The sequence below is a fragment of the Cervus canadensis genome, chromosome 6, assembly GCF_019320065.1.
Source record: "Cervus canadensis isolate Bull #8, Minnesota chromosome 6, ASM1932006v1, whole genome shotgun sequence".
Classification (NCBI taxonomy): domain Eukaryota; kingdom Metazoa; phylum Chordata; class Mammalia; order Artiodactyla; family Cervidae; genus Cervus; species Cervus canadensis.
Genome location: NC_057391.1, coordinates 17617079 through 17641301, shown reverse-complemented (window position 1 = coordinate 17641301; position 24223 = coordinate 17617079). Strand labels below are relative to the sequence as shown.

At 36.7% G+C, this 24223-nt stretch overlaps 1 protein-coding gene across 11 annotated transcripts in view; it reads left to right on the top strand.

Moving 5' to 3' along the window:
- The window catches only part of MYO9A (myosin IXA), a 236254-nt gene that overhangs the window by 106538 nt on the left and 105493 nt on the right, over window positions 1-24223 (top strand). For all 11 annotated transcript variants that reach the window (XM_043470964.1, XM_043470963.1, XM_043470968.1 and 8 more), the window contains 2 exons: window positions 2737-2878; window positions 11575-11770. In XM_043470964.1, coding sequence (XP_043326899.1) covers window positions 2737-2878; window positions 11575-11770 — 338 coding nt within the window. The remainder of the gene's footprint in view (window positions 1-2736; window positions 2879-11574; window positions 11771-24223) is intronic.

Below are 24223 nucleotides of genomic sequence, written 5' to 3'. Positions count from 1 at the left end.
ATTGTAGGAAAATTTATTTTGGTAGTTCTGTCTGGTGACAAGAAGCATGGTAAAATTAGAATCACTGAGGTTGCTATACAGGTTGTTGCTGTGCTCTCTGAAACTGCTCACGAGTTGTAACCTGTTCTGGAATGGCTTTGGAGTTCTGGGGAGGAGAGGAAAGCCTAGAGGAAGGGACAGTGTTTGATGCAAAAGCAGGCCTCAGTTGACTAGGACACTGGCAGTGTTGCTAACATAAAAAAGTAGGTTACATTTTTATCATCCCTATAGGATGTCAACTAATGTTAGGTATTTTTACTAGTGTTATTTAGTTCTTCCAGCACTATCATTCATTTTACTCATTTATGGATTAACAGATCAGTTCCTGAAGAAGGTTGTACCTAGCTTGCCCAAGGTCACAGATAGAATTAGTAGTGTAGGCAATGACTATCTGACATCAAAGACCATTCTCCTTCCTGGTTCCAATATGTACTATGTAATTAACCATTTTTCTTGTAGTTTTGGAATCATTGTAATGCATTAGATACTGTATTCAGCATCTTTATATCTCACATCACATTATTTTTCATTATTTCAACTACTATTAAATGAAACCATTCTTTGAAAGATACTTGTCCTCTACTTTTTTTGTCAGTGATTATTTCCTCTGTTTGAAACTCCTACCAGACTTTTAAAATATAGCTTGTAATTGCCTCCTGTATCCTCTGAATCTTTCCATTATTCCCAACCACTAGTGATTTTTTTTTTCTGTTCTAAAGTTTTATATGTCTGTACTACTATTATTGCTAGTATTATACTATATTCCCTGGTGGCTCAGTGGTAAAGAATCTGCCTGACAGTGCAGGATATGCTGGTTTGATCATTGGGTCAGAGAGAGCCTCTGGAGAAGGAAATGGCAACCCACTCCAGTATACTTGTCTGGGAAATCCCATGGCAAAGGAACCTGGTTGGCTCTAGTCCATGGGGTCGCAAAGAGTTGGATACAACTTATCCACTAAATAAGTACTACTATTATGAAGTTGCTTCTTAATGAATATTATTTGAATGATTCCCAGATATGAAATGTTTGTCAGTGAATGTAAATCCATTGATGTGTATTTGAAAGAATAATAGACATAATATAAAAACATTCAGCAACTGATGTAGATAAGAAAATTACTACTTATTTTGTAACAACAACAACAAAATGACTTTTGATTTAAAGGACCTGTCCAACCTGAGAGATCATTCCCTTTTTGCAAGTTCTTGAACCCAAGCAGCATATGATTTGGTTTTTATTATCCTTTGAGTCTTATGGTGCAGCACACTGTGGCCCAAGATAAACATCTAAAGACCCGAGTAACTGTCTTACTTCTGATACTTGCATAGTATGTGTTAGGCAGATCACAACTTTTGAGATCTCATCTACAAAATAGGAATACTAAATCTTTTTTTACTCATCTTTCAGATTGTTTTGTTGTTGTTCAATCACTAAGTCATGTCTGACTCTTTGCAACCCCATGGAAGGTAGCACACCAGGCCTCCCTGTCCCTCACTATCTCCTGGAGTTTGCCCAAGTTCATATTCATTCAATCAGTGATGCCATCCAGCCATCTCATCCTCTTCACCCCCTTCTCCTCCTGCCCTCAGTCTTTCCCAGGGTCTTTTCTAATGAGTCAACTCTTCGCATCAGATGGCCGAAGTATTAGAGCTTTAGCATCAGTCCTTCCAATGAGTATTCAGGGTTGATTTCCTCTAGGATTGATTGGTTTGATCTCCTTGCTGTCCAAGGGACACAGCACCACAGTTCAAAAACGTCAGTTCTTCGGTGCTCAGCCTTCTTTATGGTCCAGCTTTCACATCTATGCATACTACTGGAAAAATGATCTCTTTGACTAGATGAACCTTTGTCAGCAAAGTAATAGCTCTGCTTTTTAATCCACTGTCTAGGCTTGTCATAGGTTTTCTTCCAAGAAGCAAGCATCTTCTAATTTCATGGCTGCAGCCACCATCTGCAGTGATTTTTGAGCCCAAGAAGAGAAAATCTGTCACTGTTTCCACTTTTTCGCCTTCTGTTTGCCATAAAGTGATGGGACTGGATGCCCTGATCTTAGTTTTTTTAATATTGAGTTTTAAGAGGGGCTTTTTCACTCTCCTCTTTCACTTTCATCAAGAGGCTCTTTAGTTCTTCTTCGCTTTCTGCCATTAGGATGGTGTCATCTTTATATTTGAGGTTTCTGCCAGCAGTCTTGATTCCACCTTGTGATTCATCTAGCCTGGCATTTCCCATGATGTGCCGTGCATAGAAGTTAAATAAACAGGGTGACAATATACAGCCTTGTTGTACTCCTTTCCCAATTTTGAACCAGTCCTTTGTTCCATGTCCGGTTCTAATTGTTGGTTCTTGCCTCGCAGACAAGAAACTCTTTTGTTTCTCTCAAGAGACAGGTAAGATGGTCTGGTATTCCCATCTCTTTAAGAGTTTTCCACAGTTTGTTGTGATCCACATAGTCAAAGGCTTTAGTGTAGTCAATGAAGCAGAAGTTGGTATTTTTCTGGAATTCCCTTGCTCTTTCTGTGATCCAGCAAATGTTGGCAACTTGATGTCCGGCTCTTCTCAGCTTGTTACGAGAATTTATTTAAGTGAAAACTCTCTGTAATTTGCTAAATTTGTTAGATGAAATTATAATTATTTTAAAAATACTTTATTAACTGCTGCATCTTTCTTTAGTGTTTTTGTTTTTATTTTTAATTTAGCTTTCCACAGGCTACAAATCAAACACTGCTGGACAAGTTTAAGCACCAACATGAAGAGAATTCTTACATTGAATTTCCAGCTGTGATGGAGCCTGCTTTCATCATAAAGCATTATGCCGGGAAAGTAAAATATGGGGTAAAGGTCAGTAAATTTCTCATTGAATAAGCCTTTAGGACAGAGGAGTGTTCTTAACTGTTATCACCATCCCTGTTATACTGTTTTCTTTGTAGTTGCTCAATAGCAGTGGGAGAAGTTTTATAAGGATACTACCAAAATTCGTACTGTTCTTTGCAGTATTCTGCTGTCATTAGCTGATGGTTTTATTGGTTTTTTCCTGCAGCTAAAATTGATGTCAATCCATTCTAAATGTGATAGCCTTTTTATCTTGTTTATTTCTGTTTCTTTAAATTTGGCTTTTATTTTCTGTTGGGTTTAGTTGCTTTGTAATGCTGTGTTAGTTCCAGGTGTGCAGCAGGCCTGCGGCAGCTCAACTCTGCATACACATATATCCATTCTGTCTCAGACTCCTCCCTCAGACTGGTCAGTACAGAAGTGTAACAGCCTTCTTAGGTCTTCAAGAATAGATGCCATTGGTAGGTTTTAAACCCACTAGTTCATCTGTGTATGGTTGGCTGAATTTTTCTCTTCTCTACATCCGTGAGGCCTCATGTCCTCATGTACCTTTGGATATTTCTGAGCTTGAGCTCCTAATGAATATGTTGAGACTTAACTCCTGCAGAAAGGAATCTTCATAATTTTGCCCATCCCTTGTTTGTCATTGAGGAACCCATTACCCTTCAACCACTTGATGTTTAAGTCTGACACTGAAGGCAATTTCTAGGTGAGGTAGTGATGCTGTGGAATATTGTGGAGCAATATGTTTTTCCTGGATCTTGAGGTGAGAGTCAGAATTAAGGCCACTCATTCACTCATCACTGATTCATTTATTCAAGAAGTAGTTATTAAAACATGAAGCACATGTCAGACTCTCTGCTGCTAATTTATTACTAGATCATTCTAAACACAAAGCACAGAGTCTGACATTTGTGTTTAGAATGATCTAGTGATTAATTAGCTCATATGATCTTGGTGTATAAATAAATGTACAGGTTCTATGAGAGAAAGTTAATGAAATAGTCGATTTTTAATTTGTAGGTAATGAACACCTCCTTCAAAACTCAAATTTTGAGAGATTATCAGAAGTAAATGTTACCTTGGTGAGGGGTTGGGATGATGAATAGGACAGAAGAGATGATGATAGGACAGAATTTAATATGCTAAAATAATTGAAAACAGGTCAGCATTACTAGATTATAGTGATCAAGGAAGATAGTGGCATGAAATCAGTTTAGAGAATGGACAGTAACTTAGTTCTTCGGGGCTTCTTGATCAAGTTAAAGGAGTTTGGTTTTTGTTGACATTCTGATGAGGAGCCATGAAAAAATTTTAAGCAGAGGATATGTTATGTGTTTTTAAAAATTGATTTCTCAGAGGAGAAAGAATAGCAGAGAGAGAGAGATTGGGAGCTGGGAGATCAATGAAACATTAAGGTAAACTGGACCCCTGAGGTGGCAGTAGAGATGGAGGAGATCTAGATGATTATGAGATAGTTTTGGAGATGCAATGAGTAAACCTTGTTGATGGATTATAGTTAATTGACTTCTGGCTATAGCTGATGGGTGAATTTGAGGTGCTATTTTCTGAGTTGGAAAAGACAAGAAAGAACAGATTTTAGAACACACATTTAGAATAACAGAGTAGAATGGTGGTTATTAGTTGGTGGGGGAGTTGAGAGGCTGCCTAAGGATAAAAACCTGCAGTTAATTTCTGGAGTTCTGATGTACAGCATTATAATTATAGTAAACATTGTGTTTATAGTTAGCATTGTGATTATACCACTGTCTTCAAAGTTTCTAAGATAGACCAGACCTTAAATGTTCTTACCACAAAAAAATGATGATTGTATGACATAATGGAGGTGTTTGTTAACTTTAAAATGGTAATCATATTACAGTTTATAAATGTATCAACTCAGTATTAATATTTTATACACCTTAAGCAATGTTGTGTGTCAGTTACATCTAAATATATAAAAATAAAGTCTAAAACAAAAAAATCTTGACCTATAAAATCATATAGCAAGGTACGTAAAATGCAGAAATCTCAAGTGTCCAGATTTCTCTCATGCCCCTTCCAGGTTCATTCTCCCTCACCCAGAGGTAAACATGACTGTAATTTTTTACCCTTAGTTTTTTTTTTTTTAACTTACTAAATTTCAGATAAATAGAATCATACAATATATGCATTTATGTCTGTGATTCATTCATTCTTATTATCAGATAGGTTGAAAGTAAAAGGATGGGAAAAAGACACACTAGGCAGACCCTAACAAGAAGAAAGCTTTTGTAATTACATTGTTATTGGACCAAGTAGGCTTTAAGACAGGAATCATTATTAGAGACAAAGAAGCACACTTCATAACAATAAAAGGGGCTTGTTTCAAGAAGACATAATCAAAAGTTATATGTACCTAGTGACTTCACTTCAGGCTAAAAGGGTAGCTAGACAAATTTGTCATTAAAGTTGTAGATTTTCATACATATCTTTCAGTAACAACAAAATATGCAGACATGAAATCAATAAAAACAGAAAAATTGAACAGTACTGCTAAATAACTGACCTAATTGGCACATCATAAAGATAACTAGATCCCCTATGGTGTTTAGAAATTAAGTGAACTTCTTCTGTGTAATCCCTGAGTTAGAAAAGGAATCACAAGTGATAATATTTTAAACTGAACATTAATGAAGATATAGTGCATCAAAATTTGTAGGATGCATTTAAAGCAGTGATTTATACCTTTAAAAGTGTATTTTAGAAAGGAAGACTGGTTGGCAAAACACTAGGGAAAATCAGCAAATTAAACTAGAAGAAGGAAATAATAAAGCAAAGACTAGAAATCAATGCAATAAAAAGCAGACATTTAGTCAAAGAAATGAGCAAAGCTAAAAGTTAGTTCCTTTAAAAAAATAACTGAAAATAATACAGATGATCCTTGAACAGCATAGTTTTCAGTTGCGGGGTCCACTTGTACACAGTTGGAGATGTGTCCGGTGGTGAAAGTAAAGTGTGATGCTATAAAGAACAATAGTGCATATACTGGAATGTTAGGTCGATGAATCAAGGTAAGTTGGATGTGGTCAAGCAGGAGATGGCAAGAGTGAACATCCATGTTTTAGGAATCAGTGAACTAAAATGGACTTGAATGGGTGAATTTAATTCAGATGACCATTATATCTGCTTATATGGGCAAGAAACCTATAACCCGTACAAGAAATGGAGTAATCCTCATAGTCAACAGAAGAGTCCAAAATGCAGTACTTGGATGCAATCTCATAAACGACAGAATGATCTCTGTTCATTTCTAAGGCAAACCATTCAGCATCACAGTAATACAAGTCTGTGTCCCAACCACTAATGCCAAAAATGTTGAAGTTGAATGGTTTGATGAAGACCTATAAGACCTGATAGAATGAACACCAAAAAAAAGATGTTCTTTTCATCATAGGGGACTGGAATGCAAAAATAGGAAGTCAAGAGATACCTGGAGTAACAGGCAAGTTTGGCTTTGGAGTACAAAATGAAGCAGGGCAAAACTCACAGTTTTGCCAAGAGAAAGTACCGGTCACAGCAAACACTCTCTTCCAACAGCACAAGAGACAGCTCTACACTTGGACATCACCAGATGGTCAGCACCAAAATGAGATTGGTTATATTCTTTGCAGCCAAAGATGGAGAAGCTCCATACGATCAGCAAAAAAAAAAAGACCAGAAGATGACTGTGGCTCAGATCATGAACTCCTGATTGCAAAATTCAGACTTTAAATTGAAGAAAGTAGGGAAAACCACTAAATCATTCATGTATGACCTAAATCAAATCCCTTACGATTCTACAGTGGAAGTGACAAATAGATTCAAGGGATTAGATATGATAGAGTGCCTGAAGAACTATGGACAGGGATTCGTGACATGGTACAGGAGGCCGTTATCAAGACCACCATCCCCAAGGAGAAAAAATGTAAAAGGCAAATGGTTGAGGATGCCTTACAAATAGCTGAGAAGAGAAGAGAAGCAAAAAGCAAATGAGAAAGGGAAAGATCTATCCATCTCAATGCAGAGTTCCAAAGAATAGGAAGGAGATATTAAAAAAAGCCTTAAGTGAACAATGCAAAGAAATAGAGGAAAACAACAGAATGGGAAAGACTAGAGATCTCTTCAAGAAAATTAGATACCAAGGGAACATTTCATGCAAAGATGGGCACAATAAAGGACAGAAAAGGTATGAACCTACCAGAAGCAGAAGATATTAAGAAGAGGTGGCAAGAATACACAGAAGAACTGTACAGGAAAGGTCTTAATGACCCGGACAACTACAATGGTGTGGTCGCTCACCTACAGCCAGACATCCTGGAGTGTGAAGTCAAGCGGGCCTTAAAAAGCATCACTACGAACAAAGCTAGCGGAGGTGAGGGAATTCCAGCTGAGCGTTTTCAAATCCTAAAAGATGATGCTGTTGAAGTGCTGCACTTAAAATGCCAGCAAATTTGGAATACTCTGCAGTGGCCACAGAACTGGAAAAGGTCAGTTTTCATTCCAGTCCCAAAGAAGGGCAATGCCAGGGTATGCTCAAACTACCACACAGTTGTACTCATGTCACATGCTAGCAAGGTAATGCTCAAAATCCTTCAAGCTAGTACTTCAGTCAAGATAGTACTTAAATCAGTAGTACTTGAATTGAGAACTTCCAGATATACAAGCTGGATTTAGAAAAGGCAGAGGAACCAGAGATCAAATTGCTGACATCTGTTGGATCATATAAAAAGCAAGAGAATTCCAGAAAAACATCTGCTTCATTGACTACACTAAAGCCTTTGACTATGTGGATCACAACAAACTGGAAAATTTGTACATCGAGGCTGTATATTGTCATCCTGCTTATTTAACTTCTATGCAGAGTACATTATGGGACATGCTGGGCTGGATGAATCATAAGCTGAAATCAAGACTGCTGGGAGAAATATCAACAACTTCGCATATGCGGATGATACCACGCTAATGGCCTGAAGCGAAGAGGAACTTAGGAGCCTCTTGATGAAGGTGAAAAAGGAGAGTGAAAAAGCGGGCTTAAAACTAAACATTCAAAAAACTACAGACATGGCTTCTGGTCCCATCACTTCATGGCAAATACCTGGGGAAAAAATGGAAACAGTGACAGACTATATCCTTGGACTCCAAAATCACCGCAGATAGTGACTGCAGCCATGAAATTAAAAAACTCTTGTTCCTTGGAACAAAAACTATGACAAACCTAGACGGTCACTTAGCATAGCAAAGGCTCGTCTAATCAAGCTATGGTTTTTCCAGTAGTTTCGTATGGATGTGAGATTTGGACCATAAGGAAAGCTGAGGACTGAAGAATTGATGCTTTTGAACTGTGGTCCTGGAAAATACTCTTGAGAGTCCCTCGGACAGCAAGGATATCAAACCAGTCAATCCCAAAGGAAGTTAACCCTGAATATTCATTACAAGGACTGATGCTGAATTGAAGCTCCAATACTTTGACCACCTGACACAAAGAGCCAACTCATTGGAAAAGACCCTGACACTGGGAAAGACTGAGGGCAGGGGGAGAAGAGGGTGACAGAGGATGAGATAGTTGTATGGCATCATCAACTCAAGGGACATGAATTTGAGCAAACTCCAGGAGATAGTGAGGGACAGGGAAGCCTGGAGTGCTGCAGTCCATGGGATGCAAAGAGTCGGAAACTATTGAATGACTGAATAACACCTTATGCACAGACATCTTTCACTAAATAGATGCTGCAGTACTGTGTGAGCCATGATCGACTGAATCCACGAATGCAGCACTGTAGATGCTCTGAAGATCTGACTGTAAAGTTATATGGGGATTTTCAGCTGTGGTTTTGGTCAGCATTCCTAACCCCAATGTTGTTCAAGGGTAAACTGTATAAGTAAAAGATAACAGAAAATAACTAATGAAAGGAGAAAGAGTCACAGATAGCTGGTAGCAGAAACAAAAAAGGGCATTTAACTACACACTCTCTAGATATTTATAAGATATGAACATGTTTTGCCGATAAATTGTCAGTATAAAATTGAAAATTCCATGAAAAAATATCACCAAAACTGACACCAGAAAATATAAGAAAACTTAAAAATCCTGTTTATTAAGTAATTTGAATCAGTAATTTAAAAGTTTCTACAAAGGGAATTCCAGGTCCACATGGTTTCACTGGTGACTGCTTTAAAGCATATAAGCAATGCTAGTGTTACACATTTTTCTTTCAAGTTTGAGATATCTTTAAAATGTATAAATGCATCTTCAGACATAACAAGAAATATCTGAGCTGGAAATACAGATTTGGGTTTCATCATTTTAGAGTTTAAACCACAGTTATGGTTGAGATAAACTGATGTAAGATGATCAGAAAATATGAGTACACAAGATGAAACTCTAAGAATTTTCAATACAGAACCAACAGTGGGGACTGAGAAGGGATAGCACAAGATGTAAGTAGTAAGTCACAAGCTGCATTGTTATAGAAAGCAACAGAAGACAGTTTCAACGGTGATGGGATTAGTTTATGAAATGTACTTAGGAATGTAGAGATATGAAGACAGAGAGCCAGGACCATTACATTGGGAAATGTTGATGACTATTAACATGGAAAAGAAACATAGAATTTTAGGTTTTATAAGAAGTGTAGTTGTTAGTAGGAAGGACAGAATGATCTTTGGAATAGGGCAGACTGATGTTTTAGTTCCTGTAGCAGTGCTTATTGTGTTTGACTTCTGACGAACTTCTTTCTCCCTCTGATTACTTGGCAGGGAAGTTTGGTTTATATTTGCATCTGCTTTACTGAGTAATTGAGAGTTAAATTAGCTATGTGTCGTGCTTAACTTAGAGCCTGGTGTGTGTCTGCCCTCAGTCTTTGCTGCTGCTGGCCTTTTGATTTGAAAATTCTTCCTCAGTTTTACTAACTTTTATAATATATACTTTTGCTCAAAGGGTACTTAGGGACAAACTAAGCACCAAGACTCCTGACTTGTTTCCCACTTCCCCCTGTTTTCGGGAGAACCAGGAATTAGTGGGAAAGGAAAGTCCCAAAGGTAGCAGGATGAGTCCAGGCTGCCTTGTGGACATGAGCGTTGATGACATCAAACTAGGCATGACCCTCAGCGAATTCTGAGTTAGGGCTATTCTGTGAAGCTGCACTGACATGAAGTGATTTACTCACCAGTCCTTCCATCTGTGTGTGGCTATAGTCAAATGCCTAGAATCTATGTATCCGTCTGGGACCTTCTTCCAGGAGTGTAAGTTTCTTGCTCTCCTTATCTTATTTTGGGGTATTTAAACTCATTTTCTTCTGTTCTATCATCTCTCACCTCCATTGGCAAGAGGTTTTAACTGGCTATTTACATTCCTTTGGTAATCTTATCCAACTTTAAAAATGTATATGCTGATGACATCCAAATGTGTTTTCTGAAATTTGTTAGACTCTAGGCACATATATCCATCTGCCTACTTGATGTCTGTATGCAGACATAGTATAGTGGTTAGGAGTGGCTATGTTTGAACCTCTGTTCTTCTCATTAATGTGTGATAGGGGCCAACATAGTTAACTTTTCTGTGACTCAGTTTCCTCATCTATAAAGCAATAATAATAATATCATCCATCTCAAGGACTTGTTAAGGTGATGAAATGAGGTTCAATGAGACAACATATGTAAAATACTTAGAAGTGTGCCATTTACTTAGTAACTTCTCAATAAATGTTGCTTGCTGTTGTCATTATTTTCAGCATCTCAAACTTCACTTGGACAAAACTTGTCTCCTGATCATCATTTTCTATCCTCATATCTTCTCTTTTCTCAAATCTTCTCCATATTAGTATACATAGTACCTCCACCTACCTCGTTGCTCAAACCAAAAATACAGGTGTTAACCTAATTCTCTCATTCACTCACAATGCTCTAATCCACCAGCAAGTCCTTTGCCCTTACCTCTAAAAAATGTCCCAAATATGTAACCATTTTCCTTCTCCTGTAGTACCATCCTCATAGTCCAAGTCACTGTCAGCTCTTATTTGGAATACTGCAGTAGCTGGTCTCCTTTCTCCATTCTTTGTACAATTAATTCCCTCAGTAGCAATCAGTGATGTTTATAAAACATCAGTTCAGTTCAGTTCAAAAACATCAGTTAGTTCATATCATTATCCTTCCAGTGGCTTTCCTTGACACTTGAATAAAGTCCAAACTCCTAACTCAGTCTTATATAGCTTACATAGCCTATTTATATCCCTTTTCTTGTACCTCTGTCACCCTTGCCGAGAATGCGCTAAGCCTTAGTCTTACTAACTTTCTCCTAACTTCTGCAACTTAGCACCACCTATAGGTAATAGGTGTTCCCTTTGAGTGAAATGTTGTTCCTGGTCTTCTCATTTCTGGCTTCGTTTTATTACTCAACTCTCTTGTTCGTTTTATGTGATTGTCCCTTAGAGAGTATCTCCCAGACCAGTGTTTAACAAGCTGCAATGTGTTGGTGGAATGTTCATTCTAATTTAAATGAATTATAGAATTAAATAGTTTTAGGCTTGGATGGGACTTTATAGAGGATGTCTATCTGGTCCATCTAGGTGGCTAACGCAGAAATCACTTCTATACCCTTATTCAGCCACTGTTCAAATATGTCACCCATTTTTTTCTTGGCTTAATACATTTTTTCCAAAAATAACACTGGTATTTTTTTCATGTAGGATTTCCGGGAAAAAAATACAGATCATATGCGCCCTGACATTGTAGCTCTTCTGAGAAGTAGCAAGAATGCATTTATCTCTGGGATGATTGGAATTGATCCCGTAGCTGTTTTCCGATGGTCAGTTCTCCGAGCTTTTTTTAGAGCCATGGTTGCTTTCAGGGAAGCTGGGAAAAGACACATTCAGAGAAAAACTGGTAAGCAATAGACATCAGTGTTCTGCCATGCTTCTTTTTTTAAACCATGCCCTAACATCGTGTTTCAGATCTGAGTGCTGGTGAACTTTATGTATGTGTGTGTATATATATTATTAATAAATATTGATAGGAATAATGAGTGTAAAGCACCTGGTATTTCTTAGGCATACTGACATTGGTAAGATTTTTAAGCAAAAAGTGAAATTATTATTTAATTGTATAGAACTTAATATTGATACCGTTCTCTGTTTTCTTCTAATGTCATAGTTTTTACTACAAATGAAACATAATGTTGAAGCATAAATCAGGAGACAGAAAAATTAGGATAGAGGTAGTATAGTATGGTGGATAACCCAGCTTCACTTGTCATCTCTTTTGTCATCAGTTGAATCAGTTGTCATCTCTTCTCTTGACTGATTTTGTGACTGTTAGCTGTTTTACTTGGAGTGTTAATAGTACCTTCAATATTATGAGGGTAAAATTAGATAATACATGTAAAGTGTCTGCTTATGAATTGTAATTTTTGTTTGCTTATGCTTAATTTAGTTAGCCGAATTTTACTTTAAAAGTTAGAAATGGATAAAGCTGGATACTTTTTTGTGTGCCTCCCCTGCTGTAGCTCTAACCTTAGATAGACCATTGCTGCATAGTGAGGATTTTCTAATACATATGTAATCATTTAAAATAATATTTTTCTGCCAAGAAGCCTCAGCAGAAGTGCGGGAGGATACACTTTGTGCTTTCAGGGCTCCTAACCCACTCCAGTATTCTTGCCTGGAGAATCCCATGGACAGAGGAGCCTGGTGGGCTGCCGTCTGTGGAGTCGCACAGAGTCAGACACGACTGAAGCAACTTAGCAGCAGCAGCAGGCTTCCTTATGTGGCTTTTTGGCATGTGCATTAGCAGTGAAAATTTAAATTCAGCTATTATTTTTTTTTTTTTTGGTTCCTGGGTGGCAGTGGGGCCAGAGAGTAAATTCAGCTATTATATTTTTTAAATGAATAAAATATTAGAAAGATTGTATTTCTAAAATGAGAGGCAAAAGTAATTGAATTTCATTTCTGTACTTCAGATTATAATGTGTGTGAACTGGCTTTTGTGAACAGAACTATATATATTTCTTGAAAATAGAAGGAAAATCTTAAAACTGCTTTGCCTTTGCCAAAATTATTTCTAAGAGGCTATCTCTGCAAAAAACTTGAAACAAACTTAAATTGAGGTATAATGGACATATGACATTATATTAGTTTCAGGTATATAACATAATGATTCAGTATTTATATATACTGTGAAATTATTCCATCCATCACTATACAGAGTTACAAAATGTTTTTTGTATGTGATGAGAACTTTCACAAGTTAATCTCTTGGCCACTTTCAAATATATACGGCATTATTGACTACAGTTACCAGCAGAAAATTAACAGGAAAAGTTTTTTTTTAAAGATGCATTCTTATTTATTATAGTGGACATCAGTTTATCAATATTGAAAAATGTGTCAATTCTGGAAATTGATACACACTCTACTAAGATTTAACTAAGACAAACCTTTCTTATATTTACTATTAAATACTTTGCTTTCTGTAAAAGTTACATTGTATGTTCTTTTGGTATTTATTATTTATGAAAGCTGGTTCTGTGTATATTAGTATTAGTACAAAGATATGCAATGTTACTAATGCTACTAGTGATCAATCAATTGAGCCTGTAGTATCTCTACTTTGATAATTTCTAGATTATTCTTATTTTCTAATCTAATTTCTCTTTCTGGCCAGCATAGTGTTTCCGTGTAATAAACTCTTTTATACTGGGATATGACATATATGCATAAAAGTGCACAGAACAAAAACACAGTTCAGTGAATTATCACAAAGTGAAAACACTTGTGAAACTATCTTCTAGGTTAAGAAAGAGAGTATGACCAACATGCTAGAAAGTCCCCCTTGCATAAACTTTAAAAATTTCCCTTTTTATCAAGAAAGAAAAAAAAGTTCATTTGCATTTTGAGACAATCACTGAGCAAGCAGGTTTGTTACAGAGAATAATTGTATTACAGTATATTAGTGTCAGTGCCAAAATTTAGCATTTTTCCTCCCTCTGTACCATTTACCTCCTGCTCTTTTCTGGTGACTTTAGGATAAAAGGATATTATAAAAATTAGAACATTGTAGTATTGCAGAATAGAAACTAACAGAATAACTGAAAATGGACTAAGTAGTAGATTCAGAACTTTTATAATCACCATAAGTAGTATGCAGATATATCAAAGTGAAACAGGAATTAGAGATTATTTAAACAGAAGTAGAACATGTGACACCCCACTCCAGTATTCTTGCCTGGGAAATCCCATGGACGGAGGAGCCTGGTGGGCTGCAGTCCCTGGGGTCGCTAAGAGTCGGACACGACTGAGTGACTTCACTTTCACTTTTCACTTTCATGCATTGGAGAAGGAACTGGCAACCCACTCCAGTGTTCTTGCCTGGAGAATCCCAGGGACGGGGGGCCTGGTGGGCTGCCGTCTATGGGGGCGCACAGAGTCGGACACGACTGACGTGACTTAGCAGCAGTAGCAGAACATGTGAAAGGCAGAAGGTAACCAAGTTCAGATTTTCAGTTAGAGTAAGCTGTCAAAAATATTATTTCTAATGGAGAAAGGAAATGTAGAATACAGAGTGCAATGTAGTTTCACTTCCTTTGAGAGTATCTTTTAAAGGAAATATCAGTGGACTCTTAGCTAATTGTCAAGAAATACCTTGTTGCTGAACCTTCCCCCCAAAAAATCCTTGATTTTCTTAAGGGATTCTCTAACATCATTCTTCATCATCAAGCCAGCTGAGCACAAATGAGAATATCAAATTTAAATTTTCTTTTGACTGTTATTTTTTCTTTTTTATAGACTTCCATGTTAGAGAACACAATGCCATTTTAAGACCTTTAAATAAAAATTAATTAATTGTTTGAAGAATAAATTTGTTATAGTTGTGTGTTAATAGCTATGGCAGTTTATTAGGAAGCCATAAAATATTCTTAGTAGAGTCATGTAAACAGGCAATTTGAATGAGGTTTCATGTTGGCCCTGCTAGGAGGTAAAATTAGAAATGGTAATGATTTTTCTGGTCAACCGTGAGGTATGGAAGAACAGCTATTCCAGTGGTGTCATCTATCTTGCCTCTCTGATTTACTCCTTCTGAATAAAGAGCCTGGACTAGAGAGTACAGGGGAGATCATAACTTGACCATGAGTTATACAGTATGTTGCTAGGAGTGCAGTGATGCTTATTTGTTTCTTTTGGAGTTACATAAAAATATAGCCAAAGAGAATTTTAATCCATCTAAAAAGACTAGGGAGAGACAGGAAATTCAGCTGTGGCATTGGCGTAAGAGGCAAGAATGAGAATTTAAAGTGTCATTCAATGTCTTCATCTACAGGGAGAAAATCTGAAGCCATTCATATAGTGTCTGTAGGTAGAGAGCATTAATAACCTGTTCACCATCCCACACAGTGGACTGCATGACTCTAATGTACTCCCATTTGTTTTTGCAAGTGGGAGAAGGATTCTTGTGACGATCCCCTTTCCAGAAATAACCAAGTACTAAAACTCATTTAGATATCACCTAAATAGGGTTGGACATGACGTGGCAACTAAACAACAACAAAAAACAGGATCTAGGATTTCTCCTGCATTGGCAGCTGGGTTCTTTACCACTAGTGCCACCTGGTAAGCCCTGGGTCTAGGATTTCTATGCAGTAGTCTATCTGCAATTCTACCCAGTACTTAAGACAATTAAATGCATTTTTCTTAACAACAAAACTCTGACCATTACTAATAAATTAATTCTGTGTTAGGCTCTATGGTGTGGTGATTAAGACTAAGGGTTTTAGATTGAATGTCAATTCTAACAGTGGAGACAGGACTTCTGAAAATGTGTCTCTTCCATAAAAGCAACAGGAACACTTGCAAAAATTGTCAGAATAACTTTGTTGGAGCTCAAGAAATTCATCAAAGGCCTGCAGTAATTTGGAAAGTGTACATACAAGAAAAAAGACTGAATATTATTAATGTCAGTGCATTTAATAGTGTTTAAGCTTGCACTACTCACCACCCTCCCTCTTGAGCTTTACAGTAGCCTTGAAAACCTATAGCCTAGATGTGCAATGAAAATCAGAAGTGGGACAACCACTGGAGGGAGTAGAAGGGGGTTGGCACTCCTTCAGAGCTCCATTCCCAGAGAGTTTTCATTATTTAACCTATTTGGTAGCTTCATGGAGGACCCCACTTACAAGGCTACCTTTTAACCTGACTTGGAGCTTTCCCAGTATGAATAACCTTTGATCTAGGGGTTTTGTCCAAAACAGTCAGAAGCAGTTGTTGAACATTGCAACTCTCTGATGCAATAGATAACAGTTGGTGCAAAAACTAACCAAAACATTTAAAAGGAACACCTGGGGAATGAGGTTTCCATAATGCCTATGAAAAGTTTCATGGGAATTTAGGGGGCTAAGCACATGCATAGGACTGTGTACGTGCCTAGGGCTATGCTCAGTAAAGACGTGAAGAGATCCCGATTGCTTATCTCAGGATAACATTCAGGTTTTGTGTGAGCAGGGTAAGGCAGAGTTCTAAACTGCCTAGCTGAATGTTGTAGGTATGCTTCAATGTAAGCACTCAATGACCCTTGACAAACACTGGGAGAATTACTGGTTTCAGGCATTTATTGAGCTAAGTGAGCAGAGGTTTCCATGGTCACCTGTGACAAAGAATACAAACTTTCAGAAGTAATTCAGTAATGTCCTAAACAAATAGCAACTATAAGAATCAGCAGCAACAGTAAATCCTGGGGAGAGAGAGAAAATCTGATTTTCAGAGTTGCCATGTTATATTATTTAAAATGTCTGGTGTTCTATATGAGATTTTGAGACATGCAAAGAAATATGAAGATATGACCCATACATGGGGAAAGAAGGAATCTGTAGAAACCTATCTCTGAAAAAATCCAGGCATTGATATTGCTAGACAGAATTTTTAAACTGTTTTAAATATGTTTAAAGACATAAAGGCAAGCATATCTGAAGAACAAAAGAAGAGTATGAGAACAATGTCCCACTAGATGGAGAATATCAAATTTTAGACACACACATCAGTTTTGAAGTGGGAAAAAGTGGACAATAACTGAAATGAGAAATTCAGAAGAAGGGTTCAATAACAGATTTGACTAAGCAGAAGCCAGAATCAGTAAACATGAAGACAGGTCAGTTGAGTTGAAGAACAGGAAGAATAAAGAATGAAGAAAATAAGCAGAGCTTCTAGACCTATGGGACACCATGAGGCATATAAACTTTTGAGAGTCCAGAAGGAAAGAGGAGGGAAAGGGACAGAAAGAATATTTCAAGAAATAATGGCCCCAGTCTCCTCAAATTTGATGAGAAAATTAATCTATACATTTCAGAAGCTCAACAGATTATAAGATGGGTGAATTCAGAGATTCAAACTTAGATGTATAATAATTAAACTATCTAGAGGTAAAGAGAGACTGTTGAAAGCAGCACATCGTGCACAAAGTGGGCTTTCCAGGTGGTGCTAGTGGTAAAGAACTGGCGTGCCAGTGCAGGAGACACGAAATGTGGGCTTGATCCCTGGGTCAGGAAGGTCCCCACACCCACTCCAGTGTTCTTGTCTGGAGAATTCCATGGACAGAGGAGCCTGGCGGACTGTGGTCCATAGAGTCTCAAAGAGTCGGACAGGATTGAAGCAACATAGCATGCACGCATGCACAAAGTATCCTCAGTATGATTGACAGTTGATTCATCATTAGAAACCATCGAGGCTAGAGAACAATGGCATGACATATCCAGAGTGCTGGAAGAAAAGAAGTCTGTCAATCAAGAATTCTATATTCACCAAAACCATCCTTTAGGACTTCCCTGGTAGTCCAGTTGTTGTTAAGAATCTGCCTGCCAATGCAAGGAACATGGGTTTGATACCTGGTCAGGGAAGATCACACATGCCACAGAGCAGCTGACTCCATGTGTCCCAACTGCTGAGCCCACATGCCTAGAGCCTGTGTTCCACAACACAGAAAGGCTTTGTGCAGCCGTGAAGACCTAGTGCAGCCAAAAAAAGAAAAAAATCCCCAAACACACATACACACAGACACAAGAAGAACTACCCTTCAAAGTGATGGTGAAATTAAGACATTCCCAGGTAAACAAGTCCTGAATGACTGCTACTGGCTGTCCCACAGGAAATAGTAAAGGGAGTTCTGGCTGACATGAGAGGACACTAGACAGTAATTTGAAAGCATATGATGTAATAAAGAGTACCATTAAAGGCGACTATAAAGTTATGCTTTGTACTATGTAAAAGATAGTATAAATGTATCTTTTACATTTTGTAACTTTAAAAAAATAATTTTGTGACCTTTTTTTCCTCCAATCTAATTTAAAAGACAACTATAAAAAACAATAATTACATATCTCTGTTGGAGGGCATGCCATTTTAAAAGCTGTAATTTGCATGACAATAACAGTATAAAGGAAGAGGATGGGAATGAAGTTATATAGGGGAAAAGTTTTTATGTACTATTGAAATTGCTGCTAAGTCAATTCAGTCGTGTCCGACTCTGTGCGACCCCATAGACAGCAGCCCACCAGGCTCCCCGTCCCTGGGATTCTCCAGGCAAGAACACTGGAGTGGGTTGCCATTTCCTTCTCCAGCGCATGAAAGTGAAAAGTGAAAGTGAAGTCTCTCAGTGGTGTCCGACTCTTAGTGACCTCATGGACTGCAGCCTACCAGGCTCCTCTGTCCATGGGATTTTCCAGGCAAGAATACTGGAGTGGGGTGCCATTGCCTTCTCCGACTATTGAAATTAAGTAGTTTTTAATCCGGGCTAGAATGTTATAAGGCAAGATGCTAATTTTAATTCCCTGTTAAGAAAATAGCTAAAAAATAATATAGTAATAAAATAAATGACCAAGATGTTTAAACAGTATACTAGATAACATGTATTTAGTACAAAAGAAGATTGTATTGAAAGAATAGAGGAACAAAAATAATATGTCTCTAAACATATGTGGAGACTAAGTAACACAGTTCTTAATAACCAGTGAGACAAAGGAAATCACAAGGGAAATTAGAAAATATTTTTAAATTAATGCAAGAAAATATACACCCATATCTAATGGGATACAGCTATAACAGTGTTTGGAGGAAAATTTATCACTTCAAATACCTCTATTAAAAAAGAAAGAATATATCAAATCAATAACCTAATGCCTCACCTTATGATTCTAGGGAAAAAGGGCAAGCTAAACCTAAAGGAAGAAGTAGGAAGGACATTATTAAAAGGAAATAAATAGAAGAAAACAAAAGCAAAAGCTACTTCTTTAAAAAGGTAAACAAAATTGACAAACCTCAAGGTAGACAGACCAAGAAAAAGAGAAAGGAGACCCAAATTACTAATTTGGGGAAATAAAGGAGAGTGTTGCTACTGAACTAATGGAAATGAATAGGATTATAATACTATGAACAGTTGTATGGCAGCAAATTAAAATCTAGTGGAAATGGAAAAATTCCTGGAAAGATGCTAACAGCGTATACTGACTTCAGAAGAAATAGTCTGAAAAGGCCTGTCACAGGAAAAGAGATTGAATTAGTTATGAAAAAAATTTTCCCACACAGCAAAGCCAAGAACAGTGAATTCATTGATAAATTTTACCCAGTATTTAATGAAATGAAAAATTAGCACCAATTCTTTATAAACTCTTCCCAAGAAATAGAAGATAGGGGAATACTTTTGTTCTCATTTGGTGAAGACAGTATTACCAGGATACCAGATAAGACATCACAGAAATGAAAACCACAAACCAATATCCCTCAACAAAAATCGTCAACAGAATCCTTATAAGCTGAGTTCAGCAATATGTAAACAATATTTTATACCATTATCTACTGAAATTTACTCAGAAATGCAAGGTTGGTTCAGCTTAGAAAAATCAAGTCAGTGTAATACAACTACATTGATAGAATAAAGGACAAAAATCACATCATCACCTCAACATACACAGAAAAGGCCTCACAGAAGTGAATACCTTTTCATGTTTTTCATTATAAAAATGCTGAACAAATTAGGACTAGAAAGAAGACTTCCTTAGCCTGATAAGGGAACCTGTGAAAAATCCATATTTGATGGTGAATAACTGAATACTTTCCCTTAAGATCAGAAATAAGACAGGATATCTGCTTTCACATCTATATAACATTGCCCTGGAGATACTGGTAAGAGTAAACAGGCAAGGAAAAGAAAGAAAAGACATCCAAATCGGAAAGGAAGAAACCATTTTGTTTATAGATAGCATATTGTGTATAAAATTTCCTAAGGAATCTACGAAAAAAATCTGCTGGAGATAATAAATGAGCTCATTTAGAGTTGCAAGGCTCCAAATCAATATGCAAAATCAGTTGTATTTCTATACACTAAAAATGAAAAACCTGGAAACAAAATTAAGTTGGTGCTCCAATTACAAGAGCACCAACAAATACAAAATTCTTATTAGTAAATTTAACAAAAGAATTGCAAGACTTGTTCACCAAAGCTGCAAAATATTGTTGAAAAAATTTAAGGAATATGCAGTTAATGGAAAAATATTCTGCGTTCATGCATTGAAAAGGTTAATGTAGTTAACTGGCAATAATGGATCTTACAGATTCAGCATAGTCCTGTCAAAACCCCAGCTATTGACAAGGCTGATCCCAAAATTGATATGTAAAGGAATCTAGAAAAGCATATGAAGGGCAAAAGTTGGAGGCTTCACATTTCTCTGTTTGGATTAGGCACTGGTTTCTTAGATATGACACCTAACGCGTAAGCAACCAAATACAAAAAGGGATAAATTTGACTTCACCCAAATAGAAAACTTTTGTGCCTCAGAGGACACTATTAAGAACTGACAACTTGTAGAATGATAGAAAATATTTATAAAACATGTATCTGATAAGGAACTGGTATCTAGGATGTAAGCATTTCTTGCAGTTCAATAGTAAAAAAACTAATAACCAGATTTTAAAAAGGGCAAAGGATCTGAAAAGACATTTCTCTAAAGAAGATAAGCAAATAGTCAATAAAACACATGAAAAGATGCTCAATATAATATGTCATCAGGGAAATGCTTATTGAAACCACAGTCAGATACCACTTCACTTCACAGCTGTGATTAAGTAGACAGGAAATAATGTTGGTAGGGATGTGGAGAAATTGGAAGCCTTATATGCTGCTGGTGAAAATGTAAAATGATGTTGCCACTTTGTATAACACCCTGCTAGTTACATTTTACCTAGTAATGCCTCTCTTAGGTAGATGCCTAAAAGAATTGAAAACAGGTGTTCAAACAAAACTTATACCTGATGTTCTTAGCAACATACTAGTAGTAGCCAAGAGATGTTGATAGAAACAACTCAAATACTCATCAGCAGTTGAATGGATAAACAAAGTGCTATATCCATACAATGGAGTACTCTTCTGTCATGTAAATGAAGGAGGTACTAGTACAGGCTACAACGTGGATGAAGCTTGAAAACATTTTGTTAAGTGAAAGAGTAAGGCACAAAAGGTCACATACTGTATGATTCCATTTATATCAGTTTTCTCAAATAGCAAATCTGTATATAGAATATAGATTAGTGTTTGCCTAGGACTGGAATGGGAAAACTGGGAAATGAGAAGGGAAGTGATAGTTTAAAAATATAGGGTTTCTCTTTGATATGATGAAGGTATTCTAAAATTGATTGTGATGATGGTTAAACAGCTTTGGGAATTTTACTAAAAACCTCTGAATTGTACACTTTAGATAAGTGAATTGTGTGCTATGTGAATTGTATTTCTATGAAGCTATTATATACAAACACACACAGAATGAATGTCTATAGTGCTTTATTTATAATAACCCCCAAGTGGAAACATCCAAATATCCATCAGTGAAAGAAACAATAACCAAGTTGTGATATATTCCTACCTTTTTACATTATTTAGCAATTAAAATACTAAACTACTGATATGATGAATGAATCACAAAAATATTTATCAGAAAGCCAGACATGAAAGAATATGTACTGTATGATTTCACTTAGTTTAAGAACAGGTTCAATAATACATGGATCATTACTTGGTTGACTCTGGGAGGGGTAGGGATGGTATTTAGCAGAAGGGAATACAAGAACTAGTTGAGGTGGTGAAAATATTCTATATATTGATTGAGGATTACATGATATAACTATCTGTTTAAGCTTATCAAACTGTATACTTGAGATCAGTGAATTTTACCATATGTGAAATTTGTCTTTAAAAAATGGCCATTAAAAATATACCTTTAAAAAAGGCATGAGAACTGGCATTATAGAAACTGTTACAGGATCAGAGATATGGTTTCAGATTTGAATGCTACAAGGAAGCTGGAATTAAGCCCCTGTTATGTGGTATAAGGAGCTTCAAAGAGCTTGAACTTTTCTGTCACTGAAAAGATAATTGAAAAATTCTGTTTATTGGTCCTGCCTAGGAGGAACAAGACTAATCTTATCAATATGTGTAAGGCCTTAGATAAAGTTTGAAAACAAAGGTTGACTAAAAAAATTAGTGTTCTGTATCTTCACCATGCATGGGTTATGGCTGTTAACCATGCATGGGAATTTATGTAGTTTGATGCATAATCTCAGACTGAGAAATTATCCAGACTAGACTAGAAACTAGCACAAGAAAACACTAAATAAACCTTTTAGGAGTTTGAGACTCCACTGCAAAAGTACTTATAAAACCATCCTAGGAAACCAAACTATCTTGACAGGGAGCTAATGAACACAGCAAAGAGAGGCATATCACTTTAAGGTTTGGAAATAGTATTAGAGTCTGTAAAGCAGTCTTTAAAAATTGGTAAAGAGTTAAAAGAAGGCATAGAAAGCAAAATGAAAGAATTTTCATTCATACCTGAATTGTAGGTATGCTGGTAAGACACAAAACAATCACAGATAGAAAATTACCCATTATCCAGTTGAAATTGTGCTTAGTCGGGCTTCCTTGGTGGTTCAGATGGTAAAGAATCCACCTGCAATGCGAGAGACCTAGGTTTGATCCCTGGGTTGGGAAGATCCCCTGGAGGGGAGGGCATGGCAACCCACTCCAGTATTCTTGCCTGAAGAATCCCAATGGACAGAGGAGCCTGGTGGGCTACAGTCCGTGGGGTTGCAAAGAGTTGGACACGACTGAGAGACTAATATGAGTACAATGACCGTATTAATTTTGAGTGAGTTTTAACTTGATTACATAATAATTTAGTATATTTAATATTCTGAACTTTTATACAAAACACTTTAATACCATAATTTTCTTAAATTATTTCTTGACTGCTATATATCAATAGTTATTGAAGGGCCTGAAAATCTGGTGATAACTTTAGAAAAAGTATGATTTGGATAGAGTATGAGTAGAACTCACCAGGTGTTTTTTCCCTCAAATGGTCCCCCTTCACTGATAACCTCCCAACCATGTTACTAGCCAAATGTAGGCTCATCTGAATCTAAGCATTCCTTCTCCAAGCACCCAGTCAAGGTGGGAGATTATTGAGAATAGAATATTTTTATTGAGGTATCTTTTGACTAAGAAATGGTGGCAACTTGGTAAAACTTGTCTCTTTTGAAACATTGAACACTTGCAACTATGGACTCTCCATACTAGGTAAATGAGATAATGTTTTATTAACTTATTTTTAAATTAACTAGTATGAATTCCTAAAATATTGTACAAAAACCTGATTATGTCTATATCAGATATACAAATACGTATACCTGTGTCTGTCTATTATAATCTATTGTTATGGCATCATAAGTTTCTGTCTCCTTAGCTGAAAAGTTGATGCCTATTCTCTGGGTGTTGGTATCCAGTTTAAGGAATTATAGTTTGATTAAACCATGCTTTGCAAACCTCTTCGAATTACTCTGCGTCTGTTTAACTTTTAAAATGATTCTTCCTCGAGAACTACTCATAGATAGTATCTTATTCCTAATTATACAGTATGTGCATACTAGTGGAACTTTAGTACATAATTATGTGTTGCTTAATTTGCCTCCATCTGTTTTTAAACTATTCACTTTTGTGTTTTAAAGGCAAAGTTACTTACATTTGAACTTAATGTCCTAACTCTGGAGATGTTCTCCGTATAAATGATTCTCAACACCTTCTAAGCCTAGAAAACCCGAATTCTCTTTAAATCCATTTATCCTAATATTTATGGCACAATCCTCCTTCTCTCTTTACTGCTCGAGTGACCCACTGTTTCAGTAACACTAATCTGGGGCTTTGGTTCTTGCTTGAATGTGCTCTCTTCCCTTTCTTCCCAATAGTTAATTTTGACAGATTCTCCAGCTTTGTTTTCAGATTTATAAATACAGAAGTGCTGCTGGGTTTTCC